At 32.3% G+C, this 24,039-nt stretch overlaps 1 protein-coding gene across 1 annotated transcript; it reads left to right on the top strand.

Moving 5' to 3' along the window:
• The first annotated feature begins 459 nt into the window (after nt 1-459).
• On the top strand, nt 460-6,312 carry LOC115716125 (uncharacterized). The gene is made up of 7 exons (XM_061103203.1): nt 460-756; nt 1,039-1,119; nt 2,649-3,886; nt 3,986-5,122; nt 5,215-5,305; nt 5,390-5,899; nt 6,289-6,312. The coding sequence occupies exons 1-7, from the start codon at nt 460-462 to the stop codon at nt 6,310-6,312; spliced, it is 3,378 nt and encodes a 1,125-aa protein (XP_060959186.1).
• The last annotated feature ends 17,727 nt before the right edge of the window (nt 6,313-24,039 follow it).

Genomic DNA, 24,039 nt, shown 5'->3' with positions numbered 1-24,039 from the left:
AATCAAAAAGTCATACCACGATAGGTATTGTGGACAATGTCCCACATAGAATAAATGGTAGAGAATTGAGCCATATATAAGAACATGGGCTACTCTACTCATTGCCAAATTGGTTTTGAGATGAAACCCTATGATTCTCAACATGGTATCAGAGCCATATCCCTTGCGGGCTACACTACAAGAATTATGGGCAATACCAACGCCTAAAAGTCCTCATTAAAAATGAAGGTATCACTAACGACATTTTAATGTCGTTGGGAAAGCAATTCAATTTTTTTTTTTAAAAAAATATTTATTAAAAACGAATCTTTTTTTCAATAACGACAATGTCATTATTGAAAAACTATTCAATAACGACATTGTCGTTGGGAATGTGGGAGAGGTTTTTGAAAAGATCGCCGTTGAATTAGGCGGCAATTTTCCCCCCAAAACTGTCCCCAACGACATACCCCAACGACTATGTCGTTGGTGGCGCACGACACGTTGCGGTGTCGATGCGCCACCAACGACATAGTCGTTGGGGGTATGTCGTTGGGGACAACAATGTATAAAAAAAAAAATGCAGCTGAAACCCTCATTTCATCAGTCAGCCTCTCTTCCCCTAATCACCCGAAACCCTCATTTCATCACTGCCCTCTTCCCCTAATCAGTCAGCCTCTCCGCCCATCGTCAGCCGCCGTCGTCACCGGTCGTCGTCGTCGACTGGAGTGGAGCCGGTCGTCGTCGCCGTCGTCACCACAACCTTCGACTGGAGTGGTATTTTCTTTAATAGTAGTTTTGCTATTATAAATTCACACTGTGTGAAGATAATGGTTTCATAGTGTAAATTTAATGTGGTTTTTCTTTTACTAATTTAATGTATTAATTTGACAAATTTCTTAAAATTAATATATTATGTTTTTACAAAAAAAATTAATATATTATGTTTTTACAAAAAAAATAAATATATTATGTTTTTTATTTTTTTTTAACAGATTATGTTATTTTTTTTTTTAATTTATTATTGTGATATGTGTTTGTTTGTGAATGTGGTGGCAGTCCGGCCACCTCCCTCTGCCTGAAGCCACGCGCGTTAGCCCAGCACCGTTCGTCAGAACACCTCCGGCAGCCATTTTTGAGGTATACTCTATTTTAAATATGTATAGTTTATTTTATATTTATATATGTGTTTATATGTTTAGATATAATTTTATTGTGTAAATATTTGTATAATGTGTTATGTAATTTAAAATGGCTGCCAATATTCTTTGTTTTTAATCAATAATGTTTTTAATGTCCTATTTGTAATAATGTTTTTAATCAATAAAAATTCTCTCTTTTATATAATATAAGTATGTGAAAAGAAATATGTAATTTAATTTTGTTCCCAATGTTTATTCTATTTCTGCTATTGTATTTATTTCTGCTATTGTATTTATTCGATTTGTTTATGTTTAACTTTTTTTTTTTGAGATATATGTATTTGAGATATATGTATGTATTTTTAACAATGTATGTATTTTATTGTTATAAGTGATTGTAACTTTTTTTTCTTTTTAATATTTATGTGAATAATCTGATTTTTTTTTTTTAGATAATATTCTGAAAAAAGTATGTGTGTTTATATGTGTTTTTTTTTTGTTATTTTTTATATTGTAATAAATTTTTGATTTATTTTGAAAATTAGTAATATTTAAAAATTTGTAATGTATTTAAAAGTTGTTGAGATTGTATAAATTAGGTTATTAAATTTTTGGGTATAGTTTAAAGTATAAATGTTATTCTGCCCAAATTTTAACAAAATTTTGAGATAATAAAAGAAATTAGGTTAACTTAATAAATTTTAATAAATTAGTAATTTTCTTATAAAAAAAATATTAAAGTGATATTTAGAAAGAAAAATTATAAGTTAATAATTATTCATAAAAATTAATGAAATTAATGTTAAAATTAAGTAATTTAAGTAAATGAAATTTGTATTTTGTTTAAAAAATAATAATAAATAATTAAATATTTAATAACTAATTTTTATTAGTTGAGAATAGATAATTAATAATTGAATAAGTAATGAATTTGATATTGAAAAAATTCTTACAATAAAAAATATTAATAAATAATTATATTAATAAAAAAATATAATATTTTATTAAATAAAAATAATTTAAATAAAAGAATTTCGGTAAAATTTTGAGATAATAAAAATTTTGTTATTTTAATAATTTATAATAAGTTAATAGTGTCTTATAAAACTAGTACCAAGTTATTTTTTAAATGGACAATTATTTAAATTAAAATTTATTTAACAAAATTAGTGAAATAAATCCTAAAATTAAGTAATTGAATTTAAAAGATTTTTTGTATATTTATAAAAAATAATAATAAATAATTAAATAATTATAAATAACTTTAATTAGTTGAATATAAATAATTAATAATTGAATAAGTGATAAATTTTATAATTATAATAAATCCTTGTAATAAAAAAAATTAACAAATAATTTGATAAATACTATAATATTTAATGTAAGTATAGTTTAATATAAAAGTTAAAAAAAGTTTCATAAAATGACATAAGATTAGCCTTAGTTCAACTACACAGTCAAAATTACCAAATTCGTGTGACAGTAGTCAATTTGATTATAATGTAGTCAACGTAATTTTTTTGGTAGATGGCAATCGATAAGACTTGGGTGACCATGAGAAGTCGTAAGGATCCAGCTTACTGGGAAGGTCTCCAAGTCTTTATGGAACTTGCGTCTAAACACAAGGATTGTGACGGAAGAATTTTCTGTCCTTGTGTTAAATGCAAGAATACTAGATTGCATCCTTTGAATACTGTGGAGGCACACATCTTTACAAAGGGTTTCGAGAGCAGCTATGAGAGGTGGATTTACCATGGGGAGCCAGATGAACCTGTCGAGGCTAACATCAATGTCGATGCGGATGAGATGGCAGGTGTCATTGAAGATTTCTTCCCTCCTATAGATGACGACGAAAGAGCTGGTGATGATGAAATGCAGAGGGGTCAGTATTATGATGACATGTTTGAGGAGATTGAGGCACAGTTGTATCCTAGTTGCGATTGGATATCCTGCCTCAACTTTATAGCAAAGTTGATGCACTTGAAAAATTTGGGAAAAATACCAAATTATATCTTTGATGAATTGTTGAAGTTGTTGAAGTTTGCATTTCCGAAGGAGAATAAAATTCCTGCAACACACTATGAGGCGAAGAAGAAATTAGGAAAATTAGGATTAGGGTACGAATCAATCCACGTGTGCGTGAACAATTGTTGTTTGTTTCACAATGAGCATGCCTCGAAAGATTTTCGCCCGGTGTGTGGGACCAGTAGATGGATTAATGAGGAGACAAGCGAAAAAAAAGTAGCGCATAAAGTGATGCGCTACTTTCCGCTGACTCCTCGATTGAAAAGATTATACAGTTCAAGACATACATCCAAAGAGATGGTATGTCATCGTACTGGTCGTGTGAGAGAAAATGGGGTTATGCGTCATCCTGTTGATTCTGCCGCGTGGAAAGACTTTGACTCCAGACATCCTGATTTTGCAAGAGATCCTCGGAATGTTCGCCTAGGCTTAGCTGCTGATGGATTTAATCCTTTTGGCAACATGAGCCTCTCGTATAGTATGTGGCCTGTAGTGTTGGTGAATTACAATTCGCCACCTTGGATGTGTATGAAGGATAACAATTTCATGTTGAGTCTCATTATTCCCGGACCGAAGTCACCTGGTAAGGACATGGATGTCTTTTTAAGGCCATTGGTGGACGAGCTGAACGCATTGTGGACTCAGGGTGTTGAAACAAGAGATGCTACAACCAACTCAATGTTCAACATGCGCGCAGCTCTTCTTTGGACAATTAATGATTTTCCTGCCCGTAGTAGCTTGTCCGGATGGAGTGGATAGGGATATAAAGCCTGTCCTACATGCAACGAGGATACTACTTCTATTCGAGTGATTGGTAAGACATCTTATGTTGGTCATAGACGTTTCTTGCCATGCAATCATCGTATGAGAAAAGACCGTGAATTTGATGGAAATTTTGAGAAGAGACCTCTGCCAAGACGATTTACTTGTTCTGAAATATTAGAACAAGTGAATGCTCTATCTGAACGTGCTCCGGGGAAACGAAAAAGAGGCGACACTGAAAATAACTGGAGGAAAAAAAGTATTTTTTATGAACTTGAGTATTGGAGTGCAAATGAGTTGAAACACAACATCGATGTTATGCATGTTGAGAAGAATGTTTGTGATAGTATCCTTGGCACTCTCTTGGATAATGACAAGTCTAAAGACACCACTAATGCAAGACAAGATTTGAAAAATATGAGAATTCGTCAATCCTTATGGATTTTTGAAGATGCTCGTAAAAGATTGCTAAAACCACATGCCCCTTGTGTGTTAACTGCTAATGATAAGCAATTGTTTTGTAAATTTTTGAAAGACGTTAAATTGCCAGATGGATTTTGTTCGAACTTGAAGAAGAAAGTAACTAATGACAATATTGTTGGATTGAAATCCCATGATTGTCATGTCATAATGCAAAGGTTACTTCCAGTTTGTATTGGCAAGTTTTTGTCGAAGGAAGTATCAAGCACCATTATAGAATTGTGCAATTTTTTCAGAATTTTATGTTCAAGGACATTGAACGTAAAAGACATGGAGAAGGCCCAGGGAGACCTTATTCACATTTTGTGCAAAATGGAGAGAATTTATCCTCCAGCGTTTTTTGATATCATGATACATTTGGTGATCCATTTACCCGAGGAAGCCATATTGGGCGGGCCAGTTTTTATGAGGTGGATGTACCCTTTTGAGAGGTATATGAAAAAGCTGAAAAATTATGTTAGGAACAAAGCAAGGCCGGAAGGATCTATTGCTGAAGGATACGTTATAGATGAGGCTTTGACATTTTGTTCCATGTACTTTAAAGGTGTGCATACAAAATTCAACTGTCCTAAGCGCAATGAAGATGCTCCTAGTGTATCTCGCTATTTAACAGTGTATAAATCTCAATGTCGTCCACTCGGTAAGCAAACAATAACAACGCTCGATGAGAAGACTCGCAAAAGAGCTGAGTGGTACATATTTCAGAATTCTAGCGAGATCGACCCTTATATGACGTAAGTTAATCAAAATTATTACATAATGCTTAATGAATAATTTATATTATTCTATCTAGCTAAATTTGTAATAATTTTTTTTCTTTTAATAGAGAGCACCTTGAAATAATCTCACAGAGGGACCCGAATGGCAACCATAATCTTTTACACAAAAAAGAATTTCCTTCGTGGTTTCATAAGAAGGTGTGCAAGTATTCCTTTTCGTACTATTTACTTAATCTAAATTATCAACTCTCTCAAATCTTGTTTGTTATGCGTGTTTTTCAGATTTTTGATTTGTATAAGCTCGGGTCTTTAGAACACAATGATGAATTGCTAGCTTTAGCAGCTGGCTCTGATCTCGTTGTGTATTCATATCCGGCATGTATAGTGAATGGAGTTCGATTTGTTGTACACAGTCGAGATAAAGACCGTAATACTCAAAATAGTGGGGTGTCCGTTGCAGGGACAGAAGGTTTTGACTATTTTGGGGAACTTCAAGAAATATTGCATTTGTCCTTTAGTGGTGCATATTCAGTTGTATTATTTCGGTGTAAGTGGTTCAACACAGATCCGAGAAAGAAAAAAATCATTATCGAAAATAATATCACTAGCATAAATGTTAGTGGTGTATGGTACAAAGATGATCCATACATTCTTGCCAGTCAAGCTAAGCAAGTTTTCTTTGTGGATGATCTAGTTAGAGGTCGTAATTGGAGAGTTGTTCATAATGTCCATCACCGCCAAGTTTGGAAAAATATTTTGGATGCTTCTAATGAGACAGATGATGTTGATGTTGTACATGACACAAACTCATCAAATTTTACAGATAGTATAAGAACATGGGCTACTACACACATTGCCAATTGGTTTTGAGATGGAACCCTATGATTTTCAACAATAGGCAATAAAAACTCAAAATCCAATTTTGACAACAAAAATCTGTAGTAAAATACGTTTAATAATTTAGAACAATTTTGATCATCATAGAAACCATTCAATTCATATTTTGACTACATTCAAAAAACATCCATATCTCAACTAAAAGACCATTAGGTGTTTGTTTCTTAAATCAAAATTATTCTCCTATTAATAATGTAATAATATGTTAACTATTTGGATGTTTTTTTAATCGTTTTTCAATTGTGATATGATATACGAAATACTTACTCTTTCATTTCTTTCAGAAAAATACTGGAATAAAAATTTAAAAAATTGATGATGACTATGTTGATCATGAAGAAAGTTTGTTTAGCTTGTTTAAATAGTGTTACATTTTTTTAATGTTGTTGCAACGTTGAATACACTTGTTCTCCACAAACAATTTGTTAATTGTATATATTACATGCATTCATCAATCATATAATTCGAATATTATTTGAAAAGGATTTATATATATATCTTGTTGTGCTAATTAAAGAGTTGGAATGCTAGAATCAATGACATCATTACTAAAATCACTCAAAGTAATGTATGTTGGGATGAAAACAAGCAATATACTCAATATGAAGTGAGTGGGAAATTTCTAAAAAATAGTTGCAAATATACAAATTTATTGGATAAAATATTTCGCAATTAGAATGCAACAGAGAAACAATTAACTTTCTAATCCAGTATTAAGTTAAAGAAAGATACCAGCGCTGAAAAATTACTAATGATGCAAGCCACAATTTTTAGATGCAATTGAAGTTAAAAGAATTAAACATCACAAGCTATTTATTGTGTGTAAACAGAGTTGAAAACACAACAATTATGACAACAACTCGTTTCCCTTTTTTTAACAACAACAAATTCGACTTTTATCCAACCAATACTACAATACAACTATTTGAGGAAGAAGAAGGAACAACAATGACAACAAAAGATCAATCACCAGACACCATGGACTATTATAAGCAAAATTTTGACATTGTGGATTATGCACAAATAATAATCGTTTAAATTATGAAATAACTAAACAACAACTATATAAAGAATGCGACGACAAAAGTGATGGAACACTTATGATCACTACTAAAAAAAAGGCATTAGATAAATGTTTAAAACAATCAATTATTATTATTATTATTGTCAGTTTTTAAGACCGACGAATCTGCTACTGACGCAAAATGGAAATAATATGTGTCAACCCTTAACAACTGCCATTGAAATTATGCGGCCCTTTAAACCAATGGCTACAGTGAGAAAATCTAATTTTTTCACTATAGTCGTCGGCTTCAATCTAGCACGATAAAAAAAAATTCAGATTTGAGATATATTTTAGATCCAACAAACAACAACAATCCAATAGCTACTTAACACCCTAACTATCTTAGGCGTATTACGTGAATTTTTAAACGTACTGTGCAGCTCGTTGCTAATCAACGAGGTTTATGGAAAAACGTGATTAATTAAAATTTTGCTTTTTCATTAAACTTATAAACCATTTTACAAAAGTCTCGGGATCCCGATTTATAAAATCATTTACAAACGTTTTTACTGTCTAACTATTACATCAAAATAAAAGTCGTCTAACGACGGTTACAAAAATCTCAGCCGTGCTGTCCCGAGGATCGTACGCTCCAGGCCTAACCGCCCCGACATGTACAATCTCATAAGCTCGCTCACGGTCCAACAGCTATAGCCTTGCCTTTACATACACATGAATATAAACTGTGAGTCGACAGACTCAGTAAGAAAAGCATAATAATATCATACATAATACTAACTGCCGTGTCCAACACGATACTGAGTCCCGCTACTGCCATGTCCAACATGGTGCGGAGCCACTTCTTGCCATGTCCAACATGGTACCGAGTTACGAACGTTCATAGGGACGGTACTATTGACACGTAACAACCCGATCGGTCGAACCGGTCATACTCATTCTTGGTCATACTCCGGCTGTACCGACGTGTTACTATATCCTCCCGATCGGTCGAACCGGTCATACTCCGGCTTGGTCATACTCCAAATTTCGTACCGACGGGATACGTCAATAGCACGGAACCACCAACCAAGTGTCGGCTGATCGGTCAAACCGGTCATACTCCCATTCTTGGTCATACTCCAAATTTCGTACCGACGTGACGGGGTTGGATGGTTCGAAGCCAACATACAACTAATGTAATCTAATAGGCTTCCTACATGCTCGCTAAACATGTAATCTACATATGCATACCGTTATACTAATCTTACTCCGGATTCCGATTTCGGGTGTGCCGTCAACTTGATCGGAACCGAAGGCCGAACGGCGGACATCGGCTCCTAAACCATAAAAATCACAACGCTATAAGTAACACGCTAAATCACTTCCCGGGGACTAAAAGTTGAAACTAAAAGTTTCCCTATCGATAAAAAGCATGGCAATACCCCTAAAAACCCAAAAACGAGGAAAACTAGGGTTCTGAAAAATCCCCAACCGGCAGACCGGTTGCCCAACCGGAATTCCGGTTCTGGGAAATTCTGAACCCCCATCCGGAATTCCGGATGCTCAACCGGAATTCCGGTTCCTCGCAGGCAGCAACCACAAAATCCCATAACTTGACCAATTCGACCCCAATTGGTCCCAAACTTTCCAGACCTGTTCTATATGCCCCAAATGACATTTCAAAGGCATCAAACCTACCCAGAAACCACACATGCAAAATTCACCATTGGAGCTCAAGCTTTGAGTTCCAAACTCAAGCTTGAGCAAAACCACCTAAACATGCAATCCATAAGCTTAATTCTACTTAACTAAGCCTAAAAACATCTCTGAAAACAAACAGAAACATCCAGCAATTCACAGAAACAAAACATGGCATTTTCTCTCAAAAATCACCTATTTTAACATATAAACTAAAAGCTTTAAACAATCAATACAACATGCTTTCAACACAGCTCAATCAACAACAATAATCATGCTTTAATCCTCATAAATCAACAACAAAAACACAGCAGTAACATCTCTCAAAATCACATGCATTTACTCAACTATTTTCACTTAAATTTCAAGAAAACACAAAGGAAATTATAAGGGATCAAACCTTGACTTGAATTACACTTAGAGGAGAAGAAAATCACAAGCTTTAGGTAGAAAATTCCCAGCCCTAGCAGCCCAAGTCTCAGCCGAAAAGAGGGAGAAAGAGAGAGCTTTGAGTGTTTGATTTTTTTTTTGAGAAAAAAAAGATTTTATTTTCTAAGTTTGGAAAAATGAATAAAAGCTATACATATCATTATATTCAGCCAAATAAACACTTAAGTAATTATTTATTTTCCATTTCTTAAAGTCATAAAAGACAAAACACTAATGGGGCAAAAAGACCATTTTGCCCCTCCACCATAAAATCATGAAAATCATACTAAAGGGGTATTTTTGGGACATTCTAAATTCCCGGCCATTCCCGACATCCCAAAGTCTAAAACCCGTCCCCAAAATACTAACATACTAAGTTGTGATTTCTACTGAGCCAAACGCCGCGTTCCAAAATACCGGACACTGGAAATGCGAAACATAAAAGCTACTGATAACATACACATGCATATCTGAATTCCATAAATATCACTAATAAATTATTTAAATGGCTATAAATAATTTCATGATTAACATAAATAACTGCTAATTTCCAAATTAACTAAGCGGGCTTTACAGCTACAATCTCATAGCAACATCAACATCAATATAATACTATAATAATAAGATTTGAGATGAACCACCACGTCACTGCCGCACCACCTCCACTGCACGCCTAAGAAGAAATACAAAATTAAAGAGAGGGTTGTGTGATAGAAAGATGGATAGAGAGAGATCGAAAGAGAGTGTGACAGAGAGAGATCAAAAAAGTCACTACAAGAAATGTCACTTTTACTAGCACATTTTTACACTGGTAAAAGTTTGGTATTATCCTGGCAAAATGAAATCTATTTTTGATGTGTTGGCAAATTAACATTGGTATTAGAATTTTTGCCAACGCTAAATGAAAAGTGTTGGCAAAAATTCTCACCCCGTAATTGCGCTGGTAAAAGATAAATTTTTTTCACTACAAATGTGCGTTGGTAAAATTTTAACTTTTTCGCCAGTGCAGTTTGCGAGATGGGCTGGTAAAAGGGACATTTTTTGTAATGAGTGTAGATACATATTTTTTTATATGTATATTGTATAAATATTTTTATATATAAAATAAATATTTATATATCTATATATATTACTTTTGGTCTATGGGGAGGAGGTGGGTGGTGGAGCGGCGACCTCACTGTTGGCCTGAGGTGGCTCGCATGACTGGGATGAGCAGAGGAGGAGAGAACCCTTTATGGTGGCTCGCACAATTGAGATGAATGGAGGAGGAGGACCCTTTAATCTTTGAGACCATACAGAGACTTCTGCAATTTTCACACAGGTCTGATTTTTCTAGATCTACAAAGACTTCAGGTTGACACATGTACACAAAGTCCTCTAGATGGCCATTCAAGAAGATATTGTTAATGTTAAGTGTTTTGATATCCCAACTTTTGAAACTGCAATGCTCAAGACAATTCTCCCTGTGAATACTTTTACAACTTGACTAAATGTTTCACCATAGTCAAGGCATGCCTTTTGATGAATATTCTTAGCAACTAGTCGAGCTTTTCACCTTTTGATGGATCCATCAACATTTTTTTTTCTCTTTATAGAGCTATTTACAACAAACCAAGTTGTAATCTTTCGACCAAAGGACTAAGGTCCAAGTTTTGTTGACTGAGAGCTATTATTTCATCATCCGTAGCTCTATTCCACCATTTATGTTTGAGTGCCTCTGCAACACAATTAGTTATGTACAAACTGGTACCCATCTAGCTTGACTGAGATAGGTTTTTGGTTTGAAAACTCCAATTCTTGCTCTGGTAATCATGGGATCAGAGGACATAAGATGAGAAGGAAGAGCAAGTGATGTTTGGTCTATTACACTTGGACCTATGCCATTGTTAGTGATCAGCAGTGTCCTGCCTTAAAGATTCATGGGAAACATTTTGCTCAATAGTGCAGGGTGCTTCAAATTCAACTTTAGGAAAAATAACTCCATGATCAAGGGTATTAAAACTGGAACAAGGTGAATTTGATTCAATAACTAGATGTGGTGAAGGCACTGCTGGTGGAGTAGGAGTTGATGTAGCTTGAGATGGTACAGGAATGAAAATGTTTTGTGAGATTGTATCATACTGTTTGAAATAAAAATTTAGCTCCTGGGACCATGATTCATTTTGAATATCAAGATGTTTTTCAGGTGCATGAGTATTTAAGAAATTAGTTTAGAAAAGGAAATTCTATTTCATTGAAGAACACATTTTGAGAGATATAAATTCCACCTAGCCTCTGTAGGAATTATTGTACCCCACATTCACACACTTTAGAGAGTAAAACTGAAACTTATGGTTTTGATAAGGCCTTATGTTGGGAAACAGGCAACTCTAAAAGTTTTAATTTGCTTGTAATCTAGTTTTTTGTGGAAAAGTATTTTAAAAGGGGTTTTGTCATGAAGGATGGGAGTTGGAAGCATATCAATAAGGTACACAGAGGTTTCAAAGGCATCAACCCAATATTTAAGAGGCATGCTTGCCTATGCCAGTAAGGTCAAACCCATCTCAATAATGTGTCTGTATTTTCTTTCAACTCTTCTATTTTGAGCCGAAGTGTGAGGACATGAGTGTTGGAAGTAAATATCATTTGTTTTCACTAAGTTTTCAAACACTTGGCACTCTCCACCCCAATCAAATTTAATGCTTTTAATTCTATTTTCAAATTGGTTTTCAACAAAAACTTTAAATTCTATAAAAGCATTGAGCGCATCTGATTTGTTTTTCAAAGGTATAACTATGTATGTTTGCTAAAATCATCATGTATAATTAGAAGTTTATGTTAGATTCAATTGGGGCAGGTCCCGGCAGATCTGTATGAATTAACTCAAGCACCTTAGAGGTTCTATAAGAAGACAATTTAAAGAGAAAAGCATGTGATGTACCAAACTGGGAGGCTTTACAAAAGTTTTCTATTTCATCTTTAGGAATTTTTATATTGTCGGAATCACAAATAAGTTTAAGAAATGTAGTGGATGGATGGCCTAAACGCCTATGCCATATATCCTTATTTGAAAATTTAAAATTAGCTATCTGAGCAGCATTTGATCTAGAAACACTTGAGACACCAGAGAAAAATTGAGATTGATTTTGCCCAGGAACAATTTTGCTGGTGAATTGGAAGAGACCATCTCTAAGCTCTCCCTCCAGCAACACCTTCCTTGTGAGTTTCTCCTTCACAAAATAATAATCAAGGTTAAATTCAACAAATACACCATTGTGTGATGTCAAACTTGATACACTTAGATTTTTTTTTGCAATATTTATAGTAGCATATTATTCAGAAGCAGGAATTTAAACACATTATTTGTTTGTAATTTACCATAACCAAGATGAGAAATCTTTAAGCTATTTCCATCACCTATGATGAGTTTAATTTTCTTACCACCGTACTCATTCTTCTACATCATGTTATTCTCATATGGAGTCACATGGTTACTAGCACCATTGTCCACAAACCAAGCTAGCCTCGCTATCAACAACTTCAGGTGTAGCAGTGTAGGTTGGAATTCCCTAATTAACTTTTTAATTGGTTTGACCACCAATTTTGGGATCAAATTGTTGGGTTTTATGCCCTAAATAAAACTCATTTCAATATAATCAGATTTACTTATTAATATAGATCAGAAATAACATTTAATGTTGCATGGTTCACATGATTTATTTCATGATTATATGTACATAATGTATAAATTCATCTGAAACCCTTTTCACATACTTGATCCTGTTTATTGTGCCGTCAACACATTGGAAAGAAAACATGACTATGTGAATAAAGTTTCCTAGATTTATCAAACATAGGGTTTTACTGATAAGATAATCTACAACAGAGTTTACTTGCATTTGGAGAAGTGCTATGTTCTTTCCAGAGCATTGGTTAAAGTAAAGCTCAGGTTGGATGCATGGAGTATGCATCGGAAGGGACCGATATTGAACTTTGACTTAGATTTATTAAACTTACCGTAATATCTGTTCAAGTCAATATCGCCTAGCTGATCCTAGATCAAATGATCTTAATCGTGATATGATTAGGCTCAATCTTGAAAGGCTATTCGTGTTCTTTAATTTGTTAGTTAAGCCTACTTTTAGGTCAGGGTGATACGTACATTTTGGGAACACGGTAGTGCAATTGAGTGGGAGCGCTATCATAAACATGGAATCTATAGCTTCTATCTGGCGAATAGTAAGCAAAGGATGATCTCCTTCGAGCTTGACCAAACGAACATAAATGGTGGAGTACTCATTTCACATAAGCTGAAATATCATTTATACGGGGTCAAGTGTTGTAAGGAATAAATACATTGTAGGGTGTAACGGTAATTTAATCCCTTTACAGTGTAGATCATTCATATAGAGGATCAGTGATCAAATTAGGATTATAACAATGGATAACTAATGATGTGTCTATATGGTGGAACATATAGAGCATTCTATATAACTGAGAGTGCAATTCTAAGTTCTATGCGTGGATTCAACGAAGAATTAATAAGTTAGTGAATTTTAGTAATAAATTCTTGATCTACTTATTGGAAGCTCGATTATATAGACCCATGGTCCCCGCACTAGTTGAGATAATATTGCTTGTAAGACTCATATAATTGGTTTTGATTAATCAATTATAATTCTCAATTTAGACTATGTCTATTTGTGAATTTTTCACTAAGTAAGGGCAAAATTGTAAAGAAAGAGTTATAGGGGCATATTTGTTAATCATGATACTTTGTATGGTTTAATTAATAATTATGATAAATGACAATATTATTTAATAATTATTTATAGTTATTAAATAGTTAGAATTGACATTTAAATGGTTGAATTAGAAAATTGGCGTTTTTGAGAAAATCAGATGCAGAAAAGGTAAAACTGCAAAATTACAAAAAGTGAGGCCCAAATCCACTAGTATAGGGCCGGCCACTTTTGTAGGAAATTTAAACTGATATTTTCATTATTTTAATGCCAAATAATTCAAGCCTAACCCTAGTGGAATGCTATAAATAGATAGTGAAGGCTTCAGGAAATTTACACTTAAATTTTCTACTTTTTCATTCAGAAAAAACTGAGCCTTCTCTCTCCCTATCTTTGGCCGAACCCACACTCTCTCTCTCTTCCTCATTGAGATTTCGAAATTCTTAGTTTAAGAGTAGTGCCCACACACAGCAAGTGATACCTCAATCATAGTGAGGAAGATCGTGAAGAAAGACTTTCAGCGAGAAGGAGTTTCAGCATCAAAGATACAGAGAAAGAGATCCAGGTTCAGATTTTGATAATGCTTTGCTACAGAAAGGAATCAAGGGCTAGATATCTGAACGGAATGAGTCATATTATTCTGCTGCACCCAATGTAAGGTTTCCTAAACTTTATATGTGTTTATTTCATCGTTTTAGAAAGTTCATATTTAGGGTGTTAATAAACATACTTGTGAGTAGATCTAAGATCCTGGTAAAATAATTTCCAACAACTGGCCTCAGAGCCATGGTAATTGATTTACTTGTAAGAAATTTGGACTTTAAAACGATTGTTTGTTCGTTTTTGGATGGTATCATGTTGTATTGAGTGTTATTTGATGATTGATTGGTGTTTGTGAATTTTCGTTAAAAATAATTGAATATCTGTTTCTGTAATTATTTTTATTGGATAGTATGGAAAAAAATTAAGCAAGTTACTTTTTTACAGAACTCAATTTCGATTTAATTTGAATTAGTTATGATTTTTTGAAGATTCAAAAAAAACGGAGTTGTGCTGAAATTCTCATGCGCGCGCGAAAACTGTCCGTACAGCTCGCACTTTTTTCGTTTTTCTTCATTTTTTCATGTTTTTTCATGGAATTAACTTCCGATTTTTTGAGTAGTTCTGTATTTATACTATTACTATTCCTAGTTCAATTCTAATTATCATTATGAATTAATTTAATATTTTTTAAATTTAATTCAAGATATTAGTGTAATTTGAATTTAAAATAGTTATTATCTATCTTTTTTGCTTAATAGTCTATCTCATTTTTAAATTTGATTATATCTTATCTTATTTTTAAATTTAAGGTCAGATTTTAAATATTTTAAATTAAATTTTTTTAAATAATTTGACCTTATTTAAATTTAAAATAAAATAACTATAATCATGTAATTTTAAAAAGATGTAAGATATTTTGCTAACTTTTAAATTTTGTTATTTTATTTAATTACATTTATCTTTTTTAATTTTTTATTTAATTTTTATTTATAAAATAACATTTAAATTTTAAAAGTAGTTAGCAAATTTTGAAATGATATTTAGGGTTGTTGAAACCTAATTTTTCAAAATTGTAGGTTTAATTTTAAATTTAAATTATTTTTAAATTTTCGAATTTTTCAAATATTTTTTTTAAAATTTTCGAAAATTATTTTTTTATTTAATTAATTATTTCGAAATTAATTATTTAATTTAAAATTAAATAAATCCTACATCCAACTATCCAGCTAACCTTGTTGCAAGAGTATGTGTTTTAGCTTGTGTGTAAGTTTTCAAAACCTATTATTGCTTGATTGCAAATAGCCATGGTTAACTTGTTGACAGATCCAATGATCTGATTTTAACTCATGGCTCCCTTGGTCAAGTTAATAATTTGTAACAGGTATATTTACAATCTTCTTTCATCTGTGTATGACCTAGCAACATGATAGGACCCATCCAAAGTGTGCCTGTGTGAGCCTATGTGTTTAATTTCATTATAGATGCATATAGGTTGCTGTTGCTAAATAAAATGTCATAGTTCTTGATAGATTTTATTTAGGCCCATTTTGTTTTTTGGGCTTAGTCAATTAATAACAGTTGTTCATTTTAAGGTTAAATTCCTCTCTTTTGGGCCTTGTGTGAGAGTTGGGAGCCATAGTAGTGGGTACGACATACTGAACCCAGCACCCCCTCACATGAACCACCCCAATTGTGAAGGCCTATTTGCCTGATTTGAATAATTGTACTAGGTTAATTAAACTAGTTTAACCTAATAAAATTAATTAGCAACATAATTAATTTCATTTATTTTGAAATTAATTTTAGAAAATTATAGTTTAAAGAATTTTTTATTCTAAGCTAAACTATATGTATTTTCTTGTATTTAATTAAATATAGAATTATAACCATCTAGATTATTTCTGAATCTTAATTTAAATTTTTCATTAAATACTCCTATTTAAGTTGATATTTAGTTATTTAAAACTAATCAACTTAAATCTGAATATCTTTTGAATTTCAAATTTCAAAATTAAGTTGAGGAATTTTAGGCATTGGTTATTAAGATTCTTTAGATATTTTTTTAAGTTAATATCTTTTCGAATATTAACTTAAAATGGAATATTTTTAAATTAAGTGGTTACAACTTAATTTTTGATATTTAATTAAATTTAAATTTGAAAATATTTTAGTTTTAGATTTTTTCTAATACAACTTAAATTAGAAATTTTTTCAAATTTTGTGGAAAAGATACTTTTTCAAATAAGATATTTCTAGATAGTTATTTCTAGACTACTTATTATTTCTAATATTAAATAGGAAAATATTATACATTGTGAAATTAATTATTTAAATAATTAATTTGGGTACAATTTATTTTAAGTATATTTTTTCCTAGTATTAAACTAGAGATTAATAATTAAGCCTTCTCTACACTTAATTATTTATTTCTTGAATTTAATATATTTAATTAATTTGAAAATTAAATATCTAAGTTGATTTTCATCATGACACTTAAATATTTCTTTTTCATGACACTTAATTAAATAGAAAATTATTTTAGTTGAAATTTATTTTTTCAACTAAATTTAAATAATTTTTCAAAATATATATTTTTTTATTTTATAAATCAAATTTCGAAATTGCATTTCTTAAATGCTGTAATTTCGAATTTTATTTGATAAATAGATTAAAGTTGTAAATTATTTATTTTAATTTTGGACCAACTTAAATCAATGATTTTTTCATTTAATGATTAATTAAAATAAATGAAGATATATTTTTCTTTATTTTATTAATCAATTTTTGAAATTGCATTTCTTAAATGCTGGAATTTTGAATTTTATTTGAAAAATAGATTAAGTTGTAAATTAATTATTTATTTTAATTAATTCTTGGATCAACTTAAATCAATGATTTTTTCATTTATTGATTAATTTAAAATAAATTGAATTAAAGCATATTATTAGAAATTGAATTAATTAGTCAAAGGAAAATCTAGATAGATATTATCTATGTTTGCTTGAAGTATTTTTCTAGTGTATTTAATTAAATAGAAAATTAATATTTAAGTTGATTTTCATCATCATTCTTAAATATTTGAAATTTTTCTTATATATATTTAATGTAATACCCGGTAAAAATATACATATATTTTAAATTTTATTTGTTATACAATTTGTGTGAGAATAAATATTCATTTATTTCTACTAATAGTGAATAGAGACTATTGGTTAGAATAGTATTGATAGATTTCTAAACATAGTTGAAATTATAGTAAGTGTCAAGGTAAAATTATGGTGTTTTTACGAATTAGGATAATTACTCAATTAAAGCCCAATATGAAAGTCTATTAGAGTTTTATAGATTATTTAGTGGGTTTAATCTATTGTATGAAGTGCATTAAATAACATTATAATGGAATTAATGTCACAAAAATTCGTAGGTTTTGATAAATTCGCATGATTAAAAACTGTTTTACTAAAATGATCATATCTAGAGTTTTAGAGCTCCGATTGAGGTGATTCTAGTGGCGTTCGAAAGATAATTCAAAGATATATAAATTTTGTAGAAATAGTTATATCATAATTCGGAATTTTTCTAGGTGAAAACTGAGCCTAAAGTTACGAAATAAAGGGCTTACTTTTAAAATTTAAAAATTTAGATATTTGTTGATTTAATAATATTTTAGCATTTTATTATATATTATTATTTTTAGTTAACCTAAACCTATCAGAATACGATATCTCATAATCTTTTTATCAAACCCTAAACTATCATAGTTTTATTTTTCCTCTCCAAACCAATTAGTCAAACCTCATTCTTCTTCATGTTTGCTCTTCTCAAACCTTCCACAATTCTTCTTATTTTCTACCTTCATTCTTAAAGTTTTGGATTTATAATCAAGGCTTGCGGGCTTGAGACATCGAATAGAAATATGTGAAGAGGTATGAAATATTTTCTTGCTCAATAATGCTAAATGTTATCTAGGGTTCGGATCTATTATATTTTTCGTTTTCAGAAAAACAAGTTTTAGTAAAGTGATGATATCTCTCTTGATATTGATCCGTTTTTAGAGATTTTTATATCGTTGGAAAGCTTATTCGATTTCCCATAAGTTTTATGAAGAAACTTTTTTTTAATTCGAAGCCATACTATGTCAAAAAGTTAGTTTTATTCAATATCATGTGATTCGTTTCTTGAATCTTGTTCTTGCAAAACTGTTTTGGTAAAATTGTAATATCTCTTTGAATATAATTCCAATTTCAAAGATTTTGGTATCATTGGAAAGGGAATTTAATTTTCTAAAACTTTGATGAAGATGTTATCTTCTAGTTCTGAATCATTCAATGTCAAAAGTTTGTATTTTTGCTAAGTCGTGTAATTCGTTACTCCATATTTCTTCTCAGAAACAGTTTCAGTAAAACAATCATAACTCCCTCAGTTTTAATCCATTTTTAATGATCTTTATATCATTGGAAAGATAATGAAATTTTCTATAATTTTTATGAATACAACTTTCACTGAATTAGTATATTTGTTGGTCAAAAATAGTAATCTTTCTGCTGTACTGTAAGAGTACGAATTTTAATGTTAGGGCCTTGAACTATGTGTTGTTATAGGTAGTAGTGACGGGATAACAAGTCTTAAGTAGTGGGATTTGAGGATCTTGTCCTCAACAAGAAAATTTATTGAGGTGCTTGGAGTAGCAAGAAGGTGTTCTTAACAACTGAGGTAAGAAGAGTGGACATCTGTGCACAGGGTGTATGTTGAAACATACAACTGTATTATGGGTTTGTATTTACATGTTTTATGGTAGATTGTTGTTCTATGCTAATGTTATTACCGTGTGATAGTGATAAGGCTTTTGATTGTTTGTGTGAGGATAGCACTTATAGGATAGGTTTTCTGCTGCTGGTGTGAGAATAGCACTGCAGGATATACTGCTTGTATGGGTTTACTTGCAGGTTATCCTTTCATGGGTGAGTACAACTTGTGATAAGGGATTGCCCTATTGGATGTCGAGTGTGAGAACAGCACAAGGCAGGGCAAGTTACACTTCATGTCTGATCAACATAAGTGGGAGTAGATTATCGTATGTGAGGACAATGTGCGATAAGATACTACGTGTTATGTGTGTGAGTATAGCATGCATTAAGATTACACTGTGATATGATGTTGTATTGTATGTGAGAATAATATGTGATATGACATGTTGTTATATGTATGCAAGTATGGTATGAATTAATTTGATATTGTGATATTGTTATACTTATGACTATGTTATCTAGTTGGGGGGTTATGTCCTACATAGCTCTTCTTACTGGGCGTTAGCTCACGGGTACTCTGTGTGCAGGTAAAGACAAAACTAAACAGTGAGGATGGTGAGCTCGAGGCGTGGATTACATGTTAGGGGATTGTCACGATGTTTTGGTTTAAGAATATTTCTTTAAAGATTATGGCTCGATTACTTTTGTAAAAATTAATGTTTAAAAATTTATAAATGAATCAAGTGTTTTTATTTTAAAATAATGAGATCTCATGCTTTAATTATTTTCAATAAATTAGTTTATTATTTTTATAATAAATGGTTTTAAACGGACTAGCTAGTGTGACGTCTCGGGAAATCGGGGCGTTACATTTAATTACATAGGAAAATTATATTTTTTGTTGTAAATTAATTTTATTAATTAATTTTGGGCCAACATTAAATTAGAATAATTTTTTCCAGGATTTATTATTATTTTTTTTATTATTTTAACATGCATTTTCGAAAATTGTATTCTTGAATACTTTAATTTTTCGAAATGCAATATATATTTATAGAAAATTAAATTTGAGTTATAAATTAATTTAAATTAATTTTGTAACAACTTAAATTGAATATTTTTCTAAATATTTATTGGAAATTATTACTAAGATGGAAATAATTCATGTTATTTTCATATCCATCTAAGTAAAATTTATAAATATTAAATTAAAATTTATATTTAGAATTTTTCATTCTAAATTGGAAATTTTAATTAATAAATATATATATTTAAAATAAATAGATTAAATAAAGAGAACCAAAGAAAATACAACTCTCTTTAAATAATGAGCTTTATTATTAAGATATTCGATCTCCATTGTGGGTTTTACACCGCGTTTGTTTTAGTGAGTAATCCTCCCTAATGGAGGAACGTTCATTAGCAATTTCGTACCGTTTAATCTCGAATGATAAGTAGTTTGTAAGTGTTTTGTATGGTATGGATCACCCTAATGGTGGCGACCATACTTGACTTGCAAATTATGAAACAATGGTGGAAGCTCATAAGATAGAATTGCCTTGACTCTCGCCTAAACGGGACAACGCTGAATTCCAATCTTGATCGAATAAAAGGTTGCTAGAATGTTTAACATTTTAGATGAGCCGACAACTCTATTCAATGGATGGTAGCTTTGACTCTCGTCTAAACGGGACACTGATATCAGTTTGTTGAAAACCTTGGAAATTATTTAGGATTGTATGTTTTAGTATTTTCACTTGTCATTCCTACTTGCTATATGTTTAATAATTTCTGAATTGTGTATGAATTTATATTGAACCATGTTATTTTCTGTTATTAAGTTGTAGTTTAATTTTGAATCTTCATTGTTGGTCTAACTTGGCTTGTTTATCTAATGAGATAAATCCCTAGTGGATTTTCACCATTAGACATACATAATAGTGTTAGATCTCGAAAGATAAATATTGTATATGCGACATCTAGCTGTTCATCAATTGATGACACCTTAGACTAGTATTTTTACGATATGAAACAAGAAGATTGTATAAATAAGATTACTTTGACTTTCGCTAATCGAAGCATCGTTGGATTCTTTTTTTTTTTTTGATCAAGAAGGAAGAACTTCATTAATCAACAGAGCAAATACAACCACCAAAAAACAATACAGGACCCAAACACAAACTCCCAACAAGGAGCAACAGACCCAACTACACTAGACCTAACTACTTTGCAACTTTAACATATATCTTTTCTCAAGAGTAGTTAGCTTTCTAGTGTTCACAATTTGTAATCTATAATTTACAGTATTCTTTACATCATTCACTACACCACAAACAGATTTAGAGAAGCCATTAAAGAAACATCTGTTTCTATTGAGCCAGATATTATAAACCACAGCTGCCAAAATAGAAGCATTGATCCTGTGCAAAGAGCCATTCCCTCTCAAAGCTAACCAAATGCACCAACCTGCATAGTCAGTCGGCCAACCTTTATATCCCATCCAATTGAAAACCAAATCAAGAACCCTGCTCGACAACTCACAAGAAAAGAAAATATGCTCATTGGTTTCCAAGGCAACTTCACACATGGGGCACAAGGTAGAACTTAGCTCAATCTGAAAACGAACCAACTTGTCCCTTGTGAGCAGATGAGAATTAACCACCTGCCAAAGGATAAATCTGTGTTTTGGCACAATGGTTGAACTCCAAATAGCTTTGTGATAATTGACCTGTTTTCGAACTAGACTGGTATTGTATAACCAGTTAGTCTTGAACCGACCCTGAGCTCCTGCTTTAAGGATATCTGCTTCCTTGAATTTTTCCCTCAAATGGCATAACTTGCGCCAGTACCAGCTTGTGTCAGATTTGAGATCATAATCCCAAAACCTCCTTTGATTTCAGATAGATATTATCAATCCATTTAACCCATAAGAGATCCTGCTTAGTTGATATCGCCCAAACATACTTGGCCAATATTGATTGATTCCACTTGACTCCATTTTTAAATCCAAGGCCACCATAAGCCTTTGGCAGACAGACTTTCTCCCAAGAAGCAACATGAATCTTGCTTCTATTACCATTCAAACCACAAAGAAAGCCCCGACACAGCTTTTCAACCTCCTTAGTAACACTATGAGGAAGAACAAATATACTCATCCAATAATTCCTAAGGCCAAGTAAAACAGAGTGAATTAGTTGAGCCTTACCAGCAAAAGAGAGATGTCTGCTCGACCAAGTATGTAATCTCTGTTTGATTTTATCCACTATGATCCCACAGTCCTCGGCTTTCCATTTTGTTGGTCTTAAAGGAACACCTAAGTATTTGAGAAGGAAAGTGCCCTTTGTTAAGTGGAACCCATCAATGATAGCTTGCTTCTCCTCAGATTTCACACCTCCCAAATAAATTTGGGATTTGCTCGAGTTAATATGAAGGCCAGAAATCAAGCTAAAAACCTCAAGGACCTGCTTAAGCACCAAAACCGAGCTTTTGGAACCTTTGCTGAACAGAATTAAATCATCAGCAAAACAGAGATTTATAATCTTAAGACCTTTGCACAAAGGATGATACCTGAAGCTTGAGTGAGAGGTTGCCAATTGGAGACTTCTCGTCAGATACTCCATTATGAGAACAAAAAGGAGAGGAGAAATCGGATCTCCCTGTCTCAACCCTTTTTCCCCTTTAAAGCCACCTTGCACTCTACCATTCATGACTAGAGAATAAGAAGTAGCTCGAAGACAACCCATAATCCACTTAACAAACCTTGAAGGTATGTTGAAAGCATTGAGCAAGTCTTCCATGAAATCCTAACTCACAGTATCATAGGCCTTGCTAATGTCAATTTTTATCGCGCACGTGGGAGAAACATTTTTCCTTTTGTAATTTTTCAAAAGATCCTGAAGAATCATGACATTATGGGCTATAGATCTACCTTGGATGAAAGCCCCTTGGTTTTGATTAATCAAGTGAGGCAGAACCTTTGCAAGTCTAGAACAAAGAAGCTTCGAGATGCATTTGTACAACGTAGTACAGCAGGCAATAGGTCTATAGTCCACGGCTCTTGTTGGATTTTCATGCTTGGGAATGAGAGTAATTAGGGTTGAATGGAGCTCCTTAGGCATAGAACCTGTAGCAAAGAAATCATTCACAGCAGTACATAATTCAGACCCCAATTCATCCCAGAAATGCTTGAAAAAACCAGCACTAAACCTGTAACGCCCTAATGCTAAGGCACGCTACAGTGCTTTTTCAATAATTGTGCGATCTTTGCTAATCAAAGAAATTTCTCGAAAAACGTGTCAAATTAAAACTTTTGCATTAAACATTAAACTTTGTAATTTAATAAAATATTTACAAGTGCCGGGATCCCGATTTTTAAAACTTTACAAACTTTACTTTTAAACATATATTCCAAAATATACGGATTTACAGGTCGCACAGCGACAATCAAAATACAACTCCCAGATGTCCCGAGACCGAACACTCCAGGTCACGCTGCTTGACATGTACAATCTCACCCGAGCTCAGGTTCACTCCTGTTCAGCTTTCGCCTTTCCTTTACCTACACATGGAAGCAAAAACTGTGAGTCGACAGACTCAGTAAGAAATGCATATAACATACCATATAATTTCCGACCTGTAAATAGGCGCCCATACACCTATTTACAGAGCTTAACAGATAAGCATGAACGTTCAATACCAGGGTACAACCACTATACCACATACACAACGTACCTCGCTGTACGAGTGTTGGTAGGGTTTATCCCGATCACTGAGTATCACTGAGTGATGTACCACACACCTTAGCATTTTCTATGCTTGTGTTGGTATCACTGTATCGTACTCAAATTAACAATAATCACTGTACCAATACACTCACACAAGTGCTGGTAG

Source organism: Cannabis sativa, chromosome 8 (assembly GCF_029168945.1).
Source record: "Cannabis sativa cultivar Pink pepper isolate KNU-18-1 chromosome 8, ASM2916894v1, whole genome shotgun sequence".
In the NCBI taxonomy this organism is placed as follows: domain Eukaryota; kingdom Viridiplantae; phylum Streptophyta; class Magnoliopsida; order Rosales; family Cannabaceae; genus Cannabis; species Cannabis sativa.
This window is presented reverse-complemented; position numbering and strand designations above follow the sequence as displayed.

Bases quoted from the DNA above. Each gene is read 5' to 3' on its own strand.
- LOC115716125 (XM_061103203.1), top strand. From the start codon at position 460: ATGTCGTTGGTGGCGCACGACACGTTGCGGTGTCGATGCGCCACCAAC. The intron at 1,120-2,648 runs GTATACTCTATT...TTTTTTTGGTAG, and splicing joins CTCCGGCAGCCATTTTTGAG to ATGGCAATCGATAAGACTTG. The intron at 5,306-5,389 runs GTGTGCAAGTAT...CGTGTTTTTCAG, and splicing joins CTTCGTGGTTTCATAAGAAG to ATTTTTGATTTGTATAAGCT.